At 46.5% G+C, this 21,978-nt stretch overlaps 1 protein-coding gene across 1 annotated transcript; it reads right to left on the reverse strand.

Annotated features, from left to right (window-relative positions):
- Positions 1 to 8,593: 8,593 nt before the first annotated feature.
- SIK1 (salt inducible kinase 1) lies at positions 8,594 to 21,673 on the reverse strand. The gene is made up of 14 exons (XM_069021607.1): positions 21,576 to 21,673; positions 21,221 to 21,434; positions 20,309 to 20,425; positions 17,613 to 17,676; positions 17,256 to 17,417; positions 16,847 to 16,971; positions 16,609 to 16,732; positions 15,462 to 15,685; positions 15,079 to 15,228; positions 14,364 to 14,486; positions 13,892 to 14,117; positions 12,934 to 13,209; positions 12,181 to 12,412; positions 8,594 to 11,404 (listed from the first exon to the last, which is right to left on the reverse strand). The coding sequence occupies exons 2-14, from the start codon at positions 21,371 to 21,373 to the stop codon at positions 10,984 to 10,986; spliced, it is 2,397 nt and encodes a 798-aa protein (XP_068877708.1). The 5' UTR covers positions 21,374 to 21,434; positions 21,576 to 21,673; the 3' UTR covers positions 8,594 to 10,983.
- Between the last annotated feature and the right edge of the window lie 305 nt (positions 21,674 to 21,978).

Raw genomic sequence — 21,978 nt, forward strand, 5'->3', positions numbered from 1 at the left:
ATCTGCATTAGTAGAGGGACGTCTCAGATGACCTCATAGGCTGTTTCCACCCATAAGGCTGGGATTCTGTGACAAGACCTGAGCCAGAAGAGGGCTGGGGCAACATCCCAAATGGATACATCCATATCATGGTCGTGGGAGCTTTGGGTGACCACACTGTCCTATGTGTTACATGAATGACAACTCATATTCTTGGAGCATTTTAGTGTGGAAACTGCTTTCTGTCACCCATGGATTCAGGATCTGACTTGTGTGTGCACCTCACCACTCAGCTCATGTCCTGTTTACAGGGTAGAGGGAAGAAACCTGGGACATCTGTGTCACTTAGTTGTTCTTCATAGCTAAAATACTTCACCTAGACCAGGCTCAGTGGCTTCTGGGGCCTTCCAGATTCCTTTTTTTCTTCTTCCAGTGTTTGACTTTTGGGGACCTCCATCTGGGAATTTTTATGGGAAGGAAGTCTATTGATCTTAATCCAGGATCAACAAAATGTAGGCCTTTCTTCCAGCACCACAAATTTAAAAAATCACAGGACAGAAGTAAAGAAAGAAGCAGCAAAGATTAAATTGTTTTAAAAACAGGGACCATCTTGGTTTATAATAATGCACAAAATCCACCTGCTAGATTTTAATGCTCTTAGTATCAACTTCATCCCTTCAAGGATTTAAATTCTCAAAGAAACCTTCCTCTTCTCACATGAGTAAAATATCAACATGAGGAAGCAGGGACCTGTTTCCCAGGACGTGGGAGAGTAAGCATGAGACATTCTCTTCCTTATTGCCTGAAAAATGAAGCTCTCATTCACACCCATGCATGTACATGCCTGCACACCACTTCTGGTGGCTCAGCCAGAAGTCAGGGTTCAAACCCACCAACAACTTCTCTAAGCTCCCATTCCCACTCTCCTTCAGCTCTCCAAGGAAAAGGGATTGAGCACCCCACTTCAAGCCTTTCTGTGCTCTGTGTCACCACAGTTCAGCACCACTCCTACCCCCTATCCATCTGAAAGCATCAGGAACCCCTTGGGTACCAACAGCTGCCCATCACTCTCCAGCAAAGGGCATCCATCCATCCTGCCTGTGGTTCCCCTTCCCATCACTCTCCCCAGGAAGTTTCCCTCATTACTAGTGAGTCACGTAAAGCCTTATTAGCCCCTCAATACCTGGCAGGACTGGCAGTAAGCAGTAATCAACGAGTCATTTAGGCAAAGAAAGAGCTCCTGAGAGTGCCATTATAAATTCTGGAAATATAATTTTGTGTGGTAGTGAGAAATGGCACTGATTCAGGCTCTGAACACAACCCAGGGAGTTCAAAGCACTCCATGTACCTGTGTGTTCGGGCACACAGGCATAGATGTACATGTGTATTCCCACTCCTGGTGATGCCTATCAGCCAGGGGAAAGGAGCTGAGTTAGTCTGTACTGCTCTGGTTGGACTGGGCACGTCTACAGCCAGAGTCACACCCGATCCTTCACCTTGCCCTGCCAGACACCAGCTCTCAGCAGCATCCTGCAGTGGCAGCTGTCCTATTCCCCTGCCACCAGGACACAGACAGCCCTGGACATCAAAAACTCAGCCCTTCCCTTCACTGCGCCTGAGAGAACAGCAAAGTTTCCTTCAAGTGTTTAAAAAACAGAGGTGGACATTTAGCAAGTCCAGAAGCCCTTTGGAATTGCACCCCTCACCTGCCTGGGTTAACCCACTCCAAACCTCCCACCTATCTGCAATTTTAACAGCTCCAATCCTTTCAGAAGGCAGTCCCTTCTAGACCAAGCAACTGCTTGGCCCCAGGGGTGAGATGTGGGAAGAAGAGTTTAGGGAGCTCTCCCTGGCTCCTGCTCCAGCACAACCCCTGCTGCTGGTACATGAGGATGTCAGGAGGAACACAGCTCATCTCTGCAAGGTGAGAGAAGGCTCCTCTTTGACACTGCAGCCAAGTCCTATTTCGATGATGCAACTGGCTTTGAGCAGGCAAGGGAGTGACTGGGACAGTCCGGGCACGCAAGGTCTTTTGCAGAGTGCAATTAGGAGCTGCTGTGATTTCCTCATCAGCTTTGGTAATGGCTGGCGTGACAGGGGAAAAAACTGGTAACACTGGAAGCTTTTATCCTTTTAGTGAGATTTCATTCCTCCAGCAAACAACATGCACCTGAAAGTATGATCTCAGAGATCACAAGCTCAGGTGAAAGCGAGCTCAGTGCACAGGCAAGGCTTGGTGGTGGCGTTAGAAGCCATGTGCTGGCTCATCAGCCTTGCTGCAATCAGCTCCAAAGCAGCCTAAATCCTGGACAAATGTGCTAGAAACCAGGATAAAACCAAATACTAACACACAGCAGGCAAAAAACCCCTGAACCTGTGGTCTACCCATGTGGCTGTGACATGCAGAGCAGGCATCCGTGGCAGCTGGAATCCAGCAGCCAGCTAAACCAGTGGGAGAGGTGCTGCTGGGGTGCCTGGCTCTTGCTCTGCTGTGTGGAGAATTGAGGTGTAAGGGCAGCACATCCTGCCCCGAGGAACTGGTTAATCCTGCTGGCTCCAGGGCTGAGTGCAGCCAGTGACTTGATTTCATTTACAGTGTTAAGCCAGTTATTGAATCCAATTAGTGGGGTCCTGCATGCAGAGAAGTGGATCCACCTGGAGACCAGGAGGGTGGGTTACGGGCTTGTGAAACAGAGTCTGTGCTGAAGAATAACCAGGCATTGCCACACCCCACAACCCCTATGTCTGCTGCCTGGAGCTGAGAGAAAGTCGATTTCACAGCGTGTGACTAACCCCAAAATGTGCCAAGGTGGGCCTCTGGGCAGCTACGTGACTCACTTCCTTTTGAGGACAAACAATTTCCCCTCATTCCCACAGGTCCAGCAGCATGAACAAACCTGTAGCCCGGTTGCACCAACACCTCCATCACAGGACCCCCCTCCTGCTGCCTGGGGCATCCCAGCATCTCCCACCTCTTGTGCCACTGATGGCAGGTGCCTGGGGATGGAAGAGACACCGGCACTGAATGCACCAAAGCTGCCCAGAGAGCCTCTTTCCACAAACAAGAGGCACGAGGGGGGAACCAGGATTCCTGTTTCCCTCCTGCAGCACTGATGTTCATCTTCCCAGGCTGAAACACAGCATCTTGTCCCTTTTCTGTGGAGATCACACCTCCCACCACACACTGGACTCTGCTGAACAGGACCTCCTTCCCAACAGCACTCAGTGTGCAAGATGGGCTGAGTGGCCTGAAGTCATTTGTCCTGTCAGACCTCCCGTTCCTCTCTACTCCTCCCCTCTCCTGTGGGGCCACAACCCATGGGGCCACATCCTCTGGATGCCTGCGACTCATCATCTCTGACTTTGGAGATTTGCAACAGACATCTGAGTAATAAAGAACCAAAGCTGCATTTCTGTGTCAAAGTCATTATGAAGACATCACTGTAGCCTTTTAAAACCGTCTTACCTCAACTAATCTGGGACAGAGAGACACCCTTTCACTCCCAAAATTCAAAGTGCACAGAGTGTTTTTAGCCTCCCTAGCCCAAAATTAAGACGAATACCCCATTTTGCTCCGACATACAGTAAAGGGAAAGCAGCAATGGTCATATAAATAACTGTCTGATCTGTCCAGCATTGCAGTCAGTTTGGTGGCTCTGTGTCCTCGTTCTTGTTGTGCTCACTTTTCATGAGCAGAGAGCAAAATGTTCATGGAAAATGGATTTCAACGACATGTGCATAACTGTTCCTGGAAATCTAATTTTACATGTTCAATAAAATCATCGCCTACCCTACAAGAGTTGAACAGGAAAAACCTACGAAGACACTTAGCTGACCACTGCATCATTACCTTCACTGGGTCCAAAGAGCACAAAGTGTGAACGTGTCCCAGCAAATGTAGCAGTAATATTGTTAGGCAACCAGGAAAAAGCAGCTAAAATCAAATGATTAATGACTTCTCTTCTTCTTTTTTTATTTTTTTTTTAATATGGTTTGAACAGGAAGGTTTAAAGCTCAGTTTTTGCAAGATGTTTCTTGCAGGAGCAGATCTGTTTGGAAATCCAGCAGATGCCTGGAGATAATGGCTGTGAGAAGCCCTAAATACCCATCTACCTATCAAGTGTGTAGACAAGCTCACCAAATGATAACATCATGTTACCTTACCAGGAAATGGGGAAGAAATGATCAGCAAGATTAGGCAAAAAAAAGGTACTTAGCTAGAATTTCTGAAATCCCTTCCAGCCCTTGACTAAGACATTTTTCTTGTCACAGAATAAACCAAGGACTGTTACAAAAACACAGTTGCCCAGGGTAGCAGAAAGGGATGTAAAACAGAAGAACTAAAAAAGCACCCTGGCAGGATACAGGAAAAGCTCCATCAAAAATAATGAATCTAAATTCACTGCCTCAGTGGCTGGAGAAACAAAGGATGAGGTTGTCTGGCTCTGGACGTCGGAGCTTTAATGTGCTGCTAATAATGTTTATATCATAAAGCAGCGTCGCTGCAGTAGCTTTGATTTAGCAACGCCAGTTTACATCAGCTGAGGAAGCCATCTGTAAATTCAGCTCCTCAAATGTAAATACAGTGAAGGAAGAAAGGCTTGGTCATCCCTGGAGGACATAAGAAGGGGACTGCTGGGCTGACCTGGGCACTCCCTGGTGCCCACCCTGCTGTCACTGCTTTGTCACTGGTCTGAGGTGCAAAAGGGACATGTGGTCTGCTTGGCTCAGCCTCTGGCTGTGCAGACCCATCCATCCAGTCCTGGCAGTTCTGCTCGACTTCACTCCAGCTGTGCCCCACTCCAGCTGCACAGGGAACGAGCCAGAAACTCTCCAAACCTCCAAGTGTCAGTAGAAGAGATTTTAGGATAAAACTATAAAAGTGATATTAACAGATTGCTGGGACCAGACGGTTTCACTCAAGAGCTCGAGCTCTGAGGCAACTCAGACTTGAAATTGCTGACCTATTCAGTACAATACCACAGCAGCTGTTGAAATGGCGAGGCACCACAGGAACGGAAGGTGGCAAATGTTACATTCATTCTTAAAAAGGGCCTTTAGAGGTCATCCAGAAACCTGTGGGCTGGGAAGCCAGGCAAGGCGAATTGACAGAAAGCATAACAAAAAGCAGAATAGCTAAAAGTGTGATAGAATGGGAAAGAGCAAAGTTTGTTGAGTGAGAGCTCAGTCATTGCAAATCCATTCGTGTCAAGACCTGGGCAATTTGATGTATTCATAAAAGATCCAGCTGGAACCAGGTGGAGAGTAATCTCAGAAAACTGAATGGCAGGTTGATGAAATAACCTATGAAACTCACCAGCAGCAAATAAAAAGTGGTGACTGTGAGAAAAACCAACCTGAGCCATACAAAGACCATCAGGGGTGCTAAATTAACATCTGGCAGGAAGGAAGCCTCAGTCAGCGAGTTTGCTGAAAACTCCAGCTCACTGCTCAACAGGTGTCAACAGTGCAAAAAAAGAGCTTTAGGAATGACTACAAAATTAAAAGAGAATGAGAATGTCTCCTTGTAGGGTACCCTGCCTCAAACACAGGGTGTTCACCAAGGAGGATGTAGAAGAATCCATGAAGACACAGAAGGGATAACATGGAAACTACAGCAGAGTCCTTCTGCTTGGCCATCTCATCTAAGAAGGGATGTGAGAGAGATCCTGACAACTCAACATGGAAGTGTGACCAGGAGAACATTATTTGTCTCTGCTGTCCCAAAGGAAAGGCAGCACAACTCAATCTATTGGGCTGGAGGTCCAGTAGGAAGAAAAGGAAGTACTTCTTCCACACAATGCAAAATTGAATTATGACACTTGTCACAGGATGCTGTGAAGACCAGAATTATAAAAGAATTCCAAAAGGAGTTAGCCAAATTCTTGGAGGCTTGACCCATCTGCAGCTGTTAAACACAATGACCCAAATGCCAGTCAAAAATTCCCTTAACCACAGTCTGCTCTCTACTGAGCTGGTAATATCACAGAGGAATTGTGCTATGCTTGCCCTGTCCTTACACCCTTTACCTCAGAGTCTGCTGCTGGAATGAGCTGCCCAATGAGCTGGACCTTTGCTCTGAGCCGCTATCACTGAAAAAGACACATTACACGTGACATAAGATGTTTATTAAGAGATTGGAATTTATTGCAGGTGATGGTCAAGTTTGTTCACCTCACATGAAAGTTTTGTCTCTGGCAGGTGCTAATTTCTGATGCCTTGGGAGAAAGTCATTTCTGTCCTAAGAATCTATCATGCCCCTGGCAGTCTGTACCAAAGACCAGCTCCTTCCTGATCTCCCACAGCTGCTCTGCTAAACCCATAAACCATGACAGTGGATTACCTTTATCATTGATTTAACTGTCACCACTAAAAGTAGTTAGCAGTCATGAAATAAGCCAGCAAGCACATTTGAAGCAATGTCCTCCCGAGGCACATATTTCCTTTTATCAGTCTTAAATTAATTCTCCTTCATTGTGTGACGTGTGCCTTATTCTCACTTTGCAGGATGAGCAAAAAGGAAGCACCGATCACTTTCCATCTCCTGCACCATAATTTCGTTCACTCAACTGCTCTCCCTTCTGCTGCTTCCCCCTTCCAGCTGACACAGGCCAGGGTTACACAACCATGGCTTTTGCCATGAGGGATTCCTTTCCTCGCTGAGCTGTGGCTGCTGTGCTGGGCAGAAGGAAAAAGCCGTGGGGATGAGTTATGGATCAGGAGGAGAGGGGCAGGTGAGAATCCCTTGCTCCCGTGGCTGGACCACACTGGCACCAGAGTGCTCGGCTGGGTGTCTGTGCTCAGCCTGCTCAGTGCAAAAACAGCCTGTGTTTTTCACTGCCACCAGTCTGGCATCTCCTGCCAGCTCTAGGCATTTCCTTTCTGGAGGAAAAAACAACCAAGGTTTGATCATTCACTTCTGGGGTTGTGCTAAACTTGTCAGCATCTGTTCCATCTGAACGGTGGGGGAAAAACACCAGTCCTGGACTGGGAGAGAAAGGGAAGGTACCAAGTTGTAATGTGAGAAATGAAGGCAAGAAAAACAGCATCTTGAGAGATGTTAAAGACAAAAACAAATGCTGGGAACAGGAGCAGAGACAGATTTCAGAGGAAAGGAAGGAAGACAGTGACTAAAGCACCAAGAGTGAAAACAGTGCACACATGGAAACTGAGTCCAGACTCCCAGGGTTTCTTTGTACTTGTTTTTCCTACCATTTCACAGAAATCATGATGCTGGCGGGATCCCTCTATACCCAAGGGTCAGTGATGTCAATGAAAGTTGGTGGAGCTGCACTGATTTGTATCCATTGAGAAGCAACTTTCTCAAATTTCCCAGAATTACTGGAGTTTAAAATAATGCCCTGAGAACCCAGCTGAAAACAACAGTTGGGATTATCCTTAAGCCAGGTCATACTAAAACCTAATTAAAGATAATTTAGAATGCGTCCATTATTTTTTAAGAGTTGCAAAATTCCTAACTTTGGATGGTCACGTTGAAAATACAACCCTGGAAAAACACGTGCATGACACTTTTCTACCAGTTCAGGAGTCACAGCAAATGCACAAAGAGCTCTACAAACTCCAGCTCAGCAAACAACTACTTTAGAAAGCAAATTAAGTAAATATTATCTCTGTTTTCCCCCAAGCTTCTGTTTAACTTTTTGGATTTACCTTTCCATCACTCTCCCTTTCCTCTGAAATGTGATAGGTGGATTTTAAAACAAAAACTTCAGAATAGAAAAAAAAAGGGAAAAAAACGATCCTTAATTTCTTTTTTAAAAACACTGTTGTTTGTTGTTTGGTTTGGGGTTTTTTTTTGTTTGGGTTTGTTGGTTTTTTTTACAGAGTGTTTGTCAGGTCAAACCAAAGCTTGTCAATATTCAGGGGTCTCTTTGCAGACGAAACCCCTCCTTGCTCTCATTGTGACTGCACAAGCTGAATACAAAGCCTTTTGAGTAACTCTTTTAACTCAAGTTATATTTCACAAGAGACAATCCACCCTGCCCCTTGAATCCCTCCCTCCTCCCCTTTGCTCTCTGTCAGTAACTGCCTTGATCTGGCTGAAGGTGACACGGAGGCAGTGCCCATCTGGTAACCCTCAACCACGCCGGGCCACCCTCACTGCCCAGACCTCTGGTGCTGCTGCATTTCATAACCTGATTACCACAGACTTGGGTTAAATTCAGACAGATTGCCTACCAGCAAAAGGCTCAATATCCCATTATCAGATTTGTGAGCCCGCCATCCCTCTTCATTTAGGATGTAATAGAAAGTGTCAGCAGTGTCCTACGGACTTTGGCTTGAAAATGAGTCTTGACTATGCAAATCCTAAGTGCATTGGGTGAAGATACTCCACAGAATCACATGCAGGACAACAATTTTAAAACATTTTTTTATTTAAATATTAAATAAAACACATCAACTAATCATTTTGGTGTACACCTCTCATTTTAACATAAGAAATAAAATGATTGTTCAGTCATGATAAAAAATAAACTATACATCTCAATTAAACCAATCACGTAGTGTCTTTAAATACCCTATTGCATTGCAGTCTGCAGAACAGCACTGTCAAGATATCTACAAAAAAACCCCAGACTTTTAAAATGACCTCTTCTGCTCCAGCAATAATTCCAAAGAGGTTCTACAGCAATTGGAAAAGAAAAAAAAAAAAAAATACTATGAAAGTAAAGTGCTTGTCATTGCTCAGGACAGGAAACAAAAGAATCTGTGGCCTTTAGATCCCTGGCATTAAACAAAACACAAATTGAGGAGGAAATTCTGTGGTTTAAGTACGTGTGCTACCACTTACAAAACTGAAGGCCAAATTGCTGCTTTGTGACAAGTTGGCTTCTTCTTGCCCTCCTCTCCAGCCATCTCCATGCAATCTCTTTTTTGGGATGGGTTTTTTGGGGGGGTGTTGTTTGGCTTTTTTCTTTTAAACCCACACTACAAACGAGCATGAGACTTTGGTGTTTTCTCTGCTGCAAGGCACCACTCATTAACAGGAGTTCAACTCGAGCAATTTTCTGTCACTTTGAAGCTTCCAGACCACGGAGCAGCAGTGGCAAGCTGGAGATGCACCAATAGACACACAGACACAACACACAGATGAAGAGGTCATTTATGGAGAGCCACAGACAGAGCCACACGACATCTTCAACCCTTCCTACTCCCACCAATTAACCTGGTCAATCTTTGGCTTTTTTTTTTTTTTTCTTAAAAAAAACCAAAAACAACTAAACAAACCAAACAAAAAAGAAAACCCAAAAAAAAAAAAAAAAACCAAAACAAGTCTCTATATTATTTGCAAATGTGTAATACTGCAGGTTGCATGAAGCCAAGGTAACTTGAAGGCACCCTGTGTCACACTAGGGAGATGGGTCCTTTAAGCATTTAGACAGAACGCAGCTATGCTCTGACACTCGGATGGCAGCTCCCAGCCAAGCTGTCTCACTGCCTGCTCACCTGCTTCCAAAGTTTGCATGCACTCCCCAACTCGTGTCTGTAGGAGCACAGCCTGTCCTCCCCTCTAGACCTCAGCATAACCTCCATTGACACCAAGAGAAATCATGGTCTGCCTCGGCAGGGGAGTTGGGGTTTATACCAGAAACACAACAGAAGCATATTACAAAATATAAAAAATAACTAGTGTTATATAGTTTTCTGCTTCCTATTTATATACATATACAGCATTAAAAACCATACGAAAAACACCCATCTAATCCAAAACCTCGTTTTGCTAATATGCCAAAAAACAAAAACCAACTAAAAACAAACACCCAAAGATTGTGCTGTTTTACTCACTTTTAATACAGTTTTGTTCAGAAAAAGCTGTACTCTGTTAAGAGTAGAATTCTGTTCTAGCCTAGTCCTTTTGTCAGTATATAATTATAACCTCAATATTGCACATTTCCCCAAGAGTCAGTTCTGTTTGGACCCTGATAATGAAATGCATAAAAACATAATTAGCAGCGGAAATAACGATGTGCAGCACTAAGAAATACCCCTCAGGCAACTTTGTAGGCAACCTCCAGAAGGGCTTTTTAAAAAGAAAACCCTTCCCATTACCCCACAGGTGCTGCTGCTTCCCTCCTCAGTGCCTCGGCAAGAATATGAACAAACTTAGAGTTTATAAAGAGATTCCTAAAGATTACCCAGACCAACAAAATATAGGCATGTGTGCACCTGTGTGTATGTACACACTCCCAAACAAACATCCCTGCAAAAGACCAGGCAATTATGCAATTTGGATCCTCATTACCAAGGGATACATTTCCAATAGTTACTGCTTCTGTACTAATTAGAAGGGCATGCTAAGCTTTTCCAGCTGATGTATCAAGCAAGAAGTTCACAGTTTTCATTTAAAGTATGTGTATCTGGGAGGTGTGGAATGGGGATGTTGGTTCCTTTAAATAAAATGAGTGTTAACAGGAGGGAAAAGGAAAAACAACAAATGGCAATGCTTCCATTTTTGTCTCCTATGAATGCATAATGCTTCATGCCACTGGTTTTCTGTTTATTTTCTTTAAAAGAGGTAATCATCGTCACAAACCCATAAATGAATATTGTGAAAAGGGGAGGCTCTGGTCCCTTCTTTGAAAAGCCTCTCCCTGCTGTGTCACCACTACTGACAGCTGCTAATCTTGCATAACAGCAGAGCTGTATTGGTCTGACTTGAGTACAGTACCGAAGAGTTCTTCCCCAACCACATCCCTCCCTGCCCCCACAAATACCCCACCCATCTGCCCCATCATTATTTTTTTCCTTTAAAAAAAAAAAAAAAATCAGTTTCTATTCGTATTTGTTCAGTGCAAGAATAGTAGAAGCAAAAAGACATACATATTGCTTGTTTCAGTCCTATAAAGTTGCCAGCTTTCTGAGCCAGACAGCCTCTTCACATACTTCAAAATTTATTGCTTCTGAGAGTCACTCGTCCCCACGCCGCCAGCCAGCCACGGAACAGTGCTGAAAGTTCCCCGCCACGAGAGCAGCCTGAAGCTCTCACTTGACCAGCACAAACTTCCCCAGCTGGCTGGAAGTCAGGTCCTCCATCTCACAGTCCCCGTGCTGCAGAGCGACGGCGTCGTAGCTGGGGGAGGGCGCGGAGAAGCTCTGCTGCTGGGAGAGGGTGGCGGCGAGCGGGGGGACGCTGCTGCTGATGTACAGGTGAGTGTCCAGCAGGTGAGCGGCCGACGACGCCGGAGACACGCTCACGCCAAAGAAATGAGGTTGGAGCAGTTGGCTGCTGCCAGCAAAGGCCAGCTCAAACGAGTTCTCTCTTTGCAGCTCTGACAGCAGAATGGAGTTGGAGGCTTTGCAGGTACCTGGCCCGTCAGAGGAGGGGATGCCACTTGCTGCAGATGTCTGGGAAGTCTGGGGACAAGCTGTTTGGAGTAGTTGGTGATGCTGGAACTGGAGCATTCTGGACAAAATCCAAGGGGGAAGAGGTTAATTTGCATTGCTAGGATAATTTCATGCTTTATTCCTTCCTTTCTTGCCCCTAACCTTGATCATAACTTTCCCCTTTGTTCCCTTCTCTCGATCAAACCTCTCCTTACCCCAGCCAGTACAATCAAAGCAAGCTGCCCATGCCAGGTTTTTCCTCATTCTGTAGAGGGCAACTATCACAACCAAGTTTATCTGGTCACGATTTGGCCACCTAATAATAGATGTTCTAGAGACAATGTGTGCAGATAAACTGGAAGCTCAATTTTCCATCTTGCTTCTCTGGGAACGAAGAGGTGCCACCACACATGACATTTGAGGCCACTGGAACTGTGCCTCCTTTGTGGGCTGTAACTTTTCCAAATTACAAGGTCTCGCTTCCTTGCCATGGGAAAATTACAGGAGGAGGCAGAGGAGGAAAGAAATCATTCCCAAAACTAACAAAGAAAAACACAGCTTGCAGTAGGGAGAAGCAATGTTTTCCCCCACACTACCAAACTGCTTCTCAATTCAGCAACCTCCAAATATTTGGACATCGAGATTTTTGAGTGGAATTGCACATCCTGTGTTACATGTGCCAGGGCAGGAAGCCACAAAGGAAGCCAAGCAGTTTACCCACTGCCACACAGAAAAGATGGAGCACAGGAACCCCCAGTGACCAAACCCCCAACCTCTTTTGCTGTGTTTACCCCTCCTTGCTTACCCCTAACCCAAAGTAAACCCAACGAAAAGACAGCAAAGCTCCTCCCTCACCTCTGCTGCTGCAGCACCTCCTCCAGGAGGCTTCTCCCCTCTCTGCTGCTCCCACTGCTGCTGTACATGCAGGTGTTGGGCTGTGTGTGCTGGAAAGGGCTCATGGCACTCCTTGCTGCCCGAGAGGAGGAGGACTGACACACCTGCCGAGCAAAGCCTTTGATTTTATTCAAGCCGAGAAACCCCTTGGCTCGAGCATTCTTCCGCAGCTGCTGCCTAAAAGCCTTCAAGCCTGTGGGACACGAGGAAAAGAAATGCACTTTAATCCTCCTCAGCGTTTGCCTACAGTACAGATCAGCCTTTCTGGGTGCTGCCCTCCCGGGTGTGAGAACTGGGCTACAAGAGACTCCAGTTCACGTTCACCCTCTGCCTGGTGGTCAGAACAGGATTTAGGGAATGGAACAGGGACTGGGACAGCTGCACCCTGGTGCGGATGAACATGCACAGCAAAGGAAAAGCCAGAGAGAAATTGTGACGTTGTGCACTCCATATTTTAGGAGGAAGGTGGAGCCTGCCATCCCACTCACGGCAGCAGAAATATCTCCATGGGCAGGCTGAATCAGTGTCTGGGAACCTTTCCTCCAGGCACCTTCCTCAGGGCATCCCACCCTCCCTCAGGGCCCGGGAAGACAAGAGGCAGAATATCCAGGTGTCTGGCCTCAGCGTGGGCAGCAAGTCTCCCTGCGCCCTACCCTTTCCCAGTGGCTGTTGGGAGGGTGCAATTCCTCAGCAACAAAGCCAGGAAGACATTACCTTGAGTTAATGAGGTATCAGATGCTCTCCTTCCTTCTTGGAAGCTGACAGGCAGGAGAGAAGCACCTCCCATGCAGCCCTGGGCTTGTAACACGGGAGCGTCAGACTGGGAAGCGAGGAAAGGCGACGTCATCCTCGCTGTGGCCGGGCTCCCCGTCATTACTTGACCTGCCAAACAGCTGCTCAGGGCCACTGAGCTGTCATTTGAAGATGAAGTAAGGCAGCTGTCTGAACTAGTTCCCTCTGTGGGGCTGGCAGAGGAGGAAATGACTATACCTATGGAGGGGAAGGAAGGAGAGAAAGAACATTCCCAAGATGAGTACAGGAAGGAACAAACATGACATCAGAGCCCTCTGCCCACCTACACTGGCACTAATAAACAGCCTCGAGCTGGAGAGGTGTGCAGCAACTCGTGTTGTCCCAGGGCTTGACTCCAGCAAGGGGTCACCAACAAGTAACCTCAATTTGGGCTCCTGTCCAGCTGGCAGGGCTCTGCCAGCAATGCCAGCATCACCAGGCTGTGCTGGATCAGGCACAGAGTGTTTCTTTAGCACAACCAGGATTATTGTTTTGTGAACAGTTGTGCTTACTGGCTGGTTCACAGGGTCTGGGCATGTACCAAACACGATGAGTGAGGCGTTTTTTGTTAAATTCAGGTACTTTCTCCTCCCCCAGTACAACAGCAGAAGCAAGCAGGCCAGGTTTGTGTCCTGCTTGTGAGCACACTCCCCTCTGAAGAGATCTAGATGAAATACAACAGCACAACTTCTCTTCCCTAAGGGCCCTGCTTACCTGTAGGAAGACAGAACTGGGGAGGGCAGACCTCTTTTCTAGGCTTTCCTACCCCAGCCAAGGTAAAATCAGCACATCCTCCTTTGGCATTTGGGCTCTATGGCACTCCTTCTCTGCTCTTTTCCTCTGCCTACAGACACCCTTCATCTCTCCCAGACTTACTTACATGGAGGGACGTGCTGATAGAAATGGGTGGTCACTTCAGCCAGGGTGTGCCTCCTGCTGGTGTTGCTGGGGATGCAGATGGGGTGGTCATATGCCTTAATTTCATCCTCCAGCTCCTTCTCTTGCCTCACTTCCTCACTGATGGTGGTCTCCAGCAGGCTGTTCGGGGAGATGGAGCGGTTCCGGAAGAGCCCGTTGAAGTTGGTATCCACAGGGAAGAACACAGGCTGGAAAACATGCCAGATCACAGACTTCAGGGTCTTTTGCTCATTTCTGAACTGCCTTTTAATACTCTCCACAATTCTGTGGCATGTCTTCAGTAGGAATATTGTTTGAGAGGCTATGGTGACACCATGCCCAAATGCCAAACAAAACGTAGGAGGGAGACAACAACAGTCACAACCCCCATTGTTTTGGATTGGCAGAACAGTGGAAAAAAAGAAGCAATGCACAGTTTAGCTGGGAACACCAACCTGTAATGGGTTGCTTATGTCACAGTCCATTTCAGCCTGCAAGGATGGCTGAATCAGGCTCTGAGGTTGCTGGTAAAGCAGAGATGATCGAAGGGTTTCACTAGTGAGACTGTCCTGAGGCATCTGGAGAGAGAGCGATGCACAGAAGCCATCACACACACTGCTCCACGTGACTTTTCAGAAACTGGAGAGTCACAGAATCTCAGAGCTACCTTCCCTGCAAGCTTTCTCCTCATGCTTTCTATGAAAACGAACAAAGCTAATCCATCAATGCCAACACAAACACAGAACTCCTCCTCCTAAGTTAGGCAATTTAACTGGAAGTGCAATTTGCAAAGGCACCCAAACCACACTTTAAAGAGGGTGGGGGCGAAGAAAATAAAAAGAATGTCAGAAAAACACATTAAATGACTCATGGAGTTCTTCTGAGGAACCTACAGGATATGCAACAAAGAAGCATAACCAAGAGGGCAGATTTCCATGAGAAGTCCAATCTTGTGGCTCATTATTGACCTGCACTGGAGGCAGACTATTCTTTGGACCATGACATGACCCGCGGTCACTTCCTAGGAAACAGGGCATTAATATTCACTCAGCCTCCTGCTGAAGAACAGCAGGCTGTGTCCTGTCAGAGGGCACCACTGCCAGAACTGGTTTTCAGAAGCCTGGCAGTTACACAGAAAGGAGATCCAAAGGCCCTGGTGCCTCTCCTCACCTCAGTGGTGGTGATCTCGGAGCTCCTGGGCCGCGGCTGCCGGCCGGCTGCCGGCCGAGTGGACACCTGGCTGCTCCGGTACTCCTTGAGGCGCTCCAGGAGCAGGTAATAAATCGCAGCAAAATGGTTGTAGCTGCTGTTCTGCAGAGACTGGAAGACATTGGAAGGGCCTTCTGAGTTACAGGTAACTCAGGAGATAAGCAGCCAAAACTCATCACTAAGGGCTCAGGGTAGCACGCTCAAAAAAAAATAAGCAAAACGCAGAAGGGCAGTGAAGATTTTATGCTGTGACACCAGATTAAGGCCAATCACTGAATGACACACGACTGCACCACTGGCATTCCGGCAGCCACTGAAGAAGGATCTAAAGGGCAAGAACTCACCTCTACAGTCCTCTGCCTGTCAATGCCAAGGGTTTGCATGATCCCGAGGACCTGCTCGTTGTAGTCGCCCAGGTTGGAGTTGTAGTTTTGCATGGAGAAGGACAAGGACTGCTGCTGCTGAAGGGAGGGGTCAGCCTGCATCCACCTGTGCTGCTTTATTTGGGAGATGGTTATCCGCTTGGTTGGGTCCACAACCAGCATCCGTCGGATTAGTGTTTCACAGTCTGGGTGACAAAGACAAACTCATGAGCAAGGGGTAAAAATAACAGGCCAGCCCCAGGTCACTGCTAAGAACACTTCCCAGCAAGTGCAAGATGCCTATTAAAACAGGAATTAAAGGTTTGGGAGCAGCTGATGCCTGATCTGACTATCAAATATTCCAGACAGCACAAGAGATGTCCACATACATATCACAAAAACAACACCTCACTGCAGGAAATGAAGCTGTACTGGATATCAGGTGGCCTTGCACCTTGTACAAGAGCTGGTTTTCAGAGGATGCAGGTTTAATGGCATTACATCTACATAAAATAGGTCAGAATGTAGTACAGAACCCCATCCCATACAACTTCCTGGTCCATACATACTGCTTATTTACTTATAATCAGGAAATAAAGCTATTCATGGCTACAATTGATAAACTTCAGAGTTCAGCAGATAATCTGCACGTGACAACAGAGGCACGTTCACTCGGTTTTGAAACCAAATCAGAGAGAGCTGATAACACTCTTCAGTTTCATGTTTCTCATCAGACTGTTGAAGTTCTCAGGAAACACTGCGAAGTCCCACTATTTCTGCTCAGCCACACTGGAATACACCCTTTCTGCATAGCTAAAATACCTTAGGAGAACTACACCCATCTCAGCACTGTAGCCTAGTCTTATTAAAATCCCATTTTCTCTCTTTTCTGAGTGATTATTTCTCCAGCTAGGGTGTCAAGTATTTTTGTAAATCCATAGGGGTACTCAAAGAAAAGAAACTACAGCCTTTTAGATGCACCATAAAGCAGGTCCCAGAAAAGAAAACGTGTTCTGCCCTACAGAAACTAGTGGATATATAAAGACAAAGTAATTGCCAGCTGCAAACAGGACAGCTACTCCTTTATAGCACCTGTTCTAACATTAAGGATCTGAAAAAAAAAAAGCACCTTCAGACATGAAGTACGGGATGCGGAACCGCCCCTCCAGCACTCGCTGCCTCAGGGTTGGTAAATTGGGTCCATCAAAAGGCAGAGAACCGCAGACAAGGACATACAGAACCACCCCAAGGCTCTGCCAATAGAAAACAGCACAGCACATGAGTGACTCCAGGAAAAACAGCCATTTTGAAGGCCCACAGACCCTCACAACGTATGAAATGCAGGTTCTGAGGAAGAGCAAGCTCACCCATATATCAAGGTGAGGTCCTTCGTATTCTTTGCCTTCAAAAACTTCTGGAGCTGCGTAGGGTGGGCTTCCACACCAAGTGGAGAGGGGCTCTCCCGACTTGTAGAAGTTTCCAAAGCCAAAGTCTGAAACAAAGGTGAAAATCTGGGGTAAGACAACAACACTCGACCACTAATATTTCAGAAGTAGCAGAAAATGGATAGAAAGGAACAGATGTGTTGCTTTATTTTCTGCCCATTCATTTAAGCTATTCCCTTCTGTTCACAAAATCTGTTCTGAGAAATATCTGTGACTACTGTTTTATTTTCAGTTACACAAACACAAATACACTTCTAGGATCATCCTAGGGAGACCCAATGTGACTACATGCCTGATGTTCTTTATGAAGTGACCTCCTGTTTCCTATTACCTGCTAATTTGATATTCATGTTAGCATCTAGCAGGAGGTTCTCTGTTTTGAGATCCCTGTGCACGATGTGGTGGCTGTGACAATATTCCACCGCTGAGAGAATCTGCCAGAACTTCTTCCGCGCTTCGCTCTCGCTCAAGTGCCCATTGGAGGTCAGGTGATCTGCGAGACAAAATCAGAGAGGATGTAGAAACACCCCCAGGAAATTTTTCCTAATCCTGCAGGTGCTGCACTTGCTGTTTGACAGCTGACAGTGCAAGCCCTGGGTTTTAAATCAGAATATGTCTGTTACTCAGGAATGACAAAGCCATGGTTTCTAAATCTAAGGAACTGTGAGCTCCATCAGTGAGGACTTACCAAACATTTCTCCATTCTTTGCAAACTCAGTAACAATATACAGCATATCCTTTGTCTCCATAACCTGTGAAGTCACAAGAAGATATGATTTTAAATAAAAAAGCAGAGCTTTCTAGTTTAATTTATTCTTCTGTGTGAATTCTCAAATATATCCATTCAAATTTATATTTGCTGCAGCAGCTGGCAGTAAAGGCATCTAATTTTGCACCACAGTTCTCTTTCCAGGCAAACTGGTAATGATAAAGATAACAAATCAAGGCTTATGTGCCTACATTATACAATGGTTTCCCAGGCCATTGTTCTTCTCACCATTACCATGCTACCTAATCTCCATAAGATAGTAGATGAGTGTTTAGATAACTTCATACACTCCCCTTTTGTTATATATAGTTTTTTGCATATATAGTTTTACAATTAATGTGACATACTTTGAACATGCAAAGACACTTAAAAGTTTATCTAAAGTCATCTTTGTCTCAAGGCTGGTGGAGGCTCAGATCAGCAGAGAGACCTGCAACCTGGACAAAGCAAGAAGTGGCATCAGATCCCCTGCTCCTGTTTGGAGTTGGCTGGGACATGGGGAGGCTGCTGTTTGTGTAACAGCAGTGCTTGATGCACATCAACACCTGTCAATATATTGCCTATCAATCTAGTATCAACTTGCTTTGATATTTCACAATTTTTGCCTTTGGAGGGAAAAAAAAAAAAAAAGAACTAAAATCCAAACAATGAATGAGAAATGTTGAGCATTTCCAAGTTCATCTTCAGTTACCACAGCACATCTTTCAAATGCTGCATTTCAGATTTCGGAATGCAACATTTCCCTAGAAACATTTCCCTCTCAAGGAGCAGATATTTTGTTTTGGAAGGAGGAGGCTCACAACAGGTTAACAATCCAAAAAGCCTCAATTCTACTTCAAAGGCTGTAACTTCCAGGCTCCCAACATGTAACCTTTTTCAAAGACTCTTTCCTCCCCTCACTACAAGTACACACAGACATGAAATGAAAATAAACAAACAAGGAGCAAAGGAAGAGAGGTTCCCAGTTTAAAAAACTGAAGGAAAGTGTTCTGGGAAAGTTGCCAGCTGGATGAAATTAAGACGCGGTGCTGAAACTAAAACAATGATGAAATAATAATACAAGAACACACACCCTACATTGGTATGTCATCTAATTCCATCCCTGCTTCTCAGCCTCCACCAAACAGGTAAAGCATCAGTTACAACAACAAAGAAAAGAAAACTTCACTGAAAAGAAATTATGGTCCACTACCAACGTCATTTGCTGCATCAAGTGAAGTGGTTCAACGAGGTGGAATTTAACCTGCTTTTCTAAATGCTCCGCAACAGTATTTTCACCCACATCATTCCACTGAAATGAACTCAACCAAACTGTTAGAATGTTTCTGTATGTCCTATCCTGCCCCATGGGCAACCCTGACGTCAGCTGTTAACACAGAATCATTTTTGTTATGATGGGTAACACTATAAATACAAACACTTCATGTGTGTCAAGGTCTTTCAAATAATGCCTTTCCTAAGCACCTGCCTTACTGGCTCTTCAGCCTTACATGTGAATTAAACTTTTTTGTTCTTTTTTTTTTCTTCTTTTCTTTTTGTTTTTGTAAGCCAACAAACCCAGCAGTAAGATTACAGCTGATAATACTGTTTACTACTGCACACGGACTTTCAGACCTGCTGCTTCATCCATCTCCACCTTTCTTCCCCGTGCCCTTTTAGACAGGTCCAGAGAGACTGATATCTCTGCCCTGCTCATGGCAGGGGCTTGCACCAGATGACCTTTAAAGGTCCCTTCCAACCCAAACTGTTCTGTCATCTTCTTCCTAAATCCACACGGCATCATTTGAGATGATGAAGAGGAGCGTACACCAAAGGCTACTTAGATCTAACATTTAGAATTTGCAAAGCAGTCCTTGCTCACAAGGCAAGTGTGATCCTGTTTTCTGCACAACACATTAATTTGTTCCTACGGTTAAAAATATCCATCAGTGCAGAAACTGAACAAATCTAAGCCAAAATTCATGCTGTGAAACTCTGCAGGGGAAAGATACTTAAAATTCACTTTACAAACTACACAAACTGGAACAGAACAACCAAACAGGTCATTTTTTGCCATATTCTAAGATACCAACATTTACCACCTTTTCCTTTTTCACTAATCGAATTCTTTGATTAAATTTCCACTTAGACTTCCTACTTAGATTAATTTGGTTTAATTGTTGGTGATTTTAAACCCCTTCCGGTTAACTTTAGTTAACTTTAAATCCCTTCCCTTCAACTTCAGTGCTTCCCTCTCCACCACCAAACGTGAGTTTAAGTCTTCTCTTATCTAATGCACATAAGAAGTTCCAGTCCTCTAAACTGGGAAAAGCAGAGGAGACAGGAAAGGCGAGTTAACCATATAAGTTCAGATAACCCATTCCTCAATCTGAAACAAACGTCAGCCTGGTTTCAACTGTAAATTTACAGTGCCTTTTGTCCAAAAGCTGTCTAATGTACCAGAATCTTGTTCAAAGAACGAAGAACCACTTTGAAGACACCCAGTTTATTTCTATTGCTTTTCAAGAAGAATTTCAATATGCATTCTCTGCAAATATTGGATATAAAAATCACGTGCAAGAGAAGACCACAAGCGTATTTTATCTACGTGCTGCGCTTCAAAGCTGAACTCTTACCTGATATAACTTGATAATGTGGGGATGATTCAAAAGCTTCATTATCTGAACTTCTCTATAAATCTTCTCCAGGTTGCTTGGATCTAACCTTGTTTTGTCTATTATTTTTATTGCAACCTGCAAATTTAAATAATACAACCCCAGGCATTACAAAACAGGTACTCTGACTGTTAAAATATCTTAAAAACAACCAAAAAAAATACACACCCCAGCACAAACACATCACTCACAAAATCCAAGTAAAGTAGCTTTTAAAGTAGCTTTCAAAGTACGGACTTGACAAAGCTGATTCTGTTTTTCTGAACCGCACAGAATTCGCGGAACAGAACGTTTTCATTTTTCTTTTCTACGTCAAAGGATTACACGTAAGGTAGCGAACACAACTGCAGAAATTAGCACTGGACAGGATTCCGCAAATCTTTTAATCCGTCCCATGCCAGTGAAAAACAGATTCCTGTAACAGACTATCTCCTACTGTAGCGGCTGAGGCGATTCTGACATGCACTAGAAGTATAAATACGGCTGCACGCCCATGAAGACATTATTTCTGCAAATAACACCCCAAGTCCTTTGTTCTTGAAGAACACTGAATGAAAAAAAAAAATAACCCAAAACATCTAAAGTCTTCAAGAGATCCTTTATTTGCAGGGCGTTTTTAGCAAACTAAGAGTAACTTCACGAAGCTACAGTAGCACTCAGAACTGCGGGTGCTGGGCTGGGTTTTTTTGCACATATTCTTGCTGAGTTTCAATTTTTACCTAGCGGGAAAACTTGCAGCCCCTGCGAACCGCGGCATCACCGCGGGCGTGCGAAGGAAGCAGCGCCCGCGGGGCTGCGCGGAGCCGCCGCGCTCCCTCCCCGCGCCCCGCCAGCGTTCCGGTCACCCAGCAGAGCTGCCCCCTCTGCACCCACCTGCGTTTTGGTCACCCTGTGCCGGGCCAGCTTGACCACGGCGAAATTGCCTTTCCCCAGGGTCCTCTCGATGTCGTAGAAGCCGACTCGCAGGGGCCGCTGCTGGCCGTGCGCGGCCGCGGGCGCCGAGGCGAACTCGGACATGATCACCATGGCTCAGGCGGGGGGCGGGCAGCGCTGGCCGCGCCTCAGGACGGGAGCATCCGCGCAGCACCTGCACGGACACGGCACCGCAGCGCCCGTCAGCCGCGCTCCGCCGGCCCTGCCCGCCCCGTCCGCGCCGCCGCCGGCCCCGCTCCCCCCCCCCCCGCGGCCGCGCAGAGCCCGGCGGAGCGGCCGTGGAGCCGCCTCGTACCTGGCGGGCGGAGCGCGGTGTGCGCGCAGGGCTGTGCGGGCGGGCGCGTGTGTGCGGCGGGGCGAGCGCGCACCGGGGGGCAGGCGGCACCACGCGGGATGTCCCGGCCCCCCGCCCTGCCCGCCCCTCGCCTCCATCCGCGCACCGCCCGCCCTCCCCGCCCGCCTCTTCCCCCCGCCCACCGCCGAAAGCCGAGACGGGCCCATTGACGTCACTTTGACGCCAGCGAGACGCGCGCCCGGGTGCGGGGCTGAAGGGGAGCGGAGACACCGGGACGTTGCCAGGGAACGGGCGGCGCTGACGCGGGCGCTGATGGAGCCGTCGCCCGGGAGACCCGGGGGGGCGGTGACGTCAGGGCGGGGGGAGGCAGGGATGGAGGGGGGGGAGGGTCGGGGGGTCTCCT

Source organism: Aphelocoma coerulescens, chromosome 1 (genome assembly GCF_041296385.1).
Source record: "Aphelocoma coerulescens isolate FSJ_1873_10779 chromosome 1, UR_Acoe_1.0, whole genome shotgun sequence".
Classification (NCBI taxonomy): domain Eukaryota; kingdom Metazoa; phylum Chordata; class Aves; order Passeriformes; family Corvidae; genus Aphelocoma; species Aphelocoma coerulescens.

What these genes read in the sequence shown, in the direction of transcription:
- SIK1 (XM_069021607.1), bottom strand. Translation starts at nt 21,373, where the DNA reads ATGGTGATCATGTCCGAGTTCGCCTCGGCGCCCGCGGCCGCGCACGGC. An exon ending in ACAGGCAGAGGACTGTAGAG is followed by an intron (nt 15,229 to 15,461) that starts GTGAGTTCTTGC and finishes AATGTCTTCCAG; the next exon opens with TCTCTGCAGAACAGCAGCTA. An exon ending in ACATAAGCAACCCATTACAG is followed by an intron (nt 14,118 to 14,363) that starts GTTGGTGTTCCC and finishes CATGTTTTCCAG; the next exon opens with CCTGTGTTCTTCCCTGTGGA.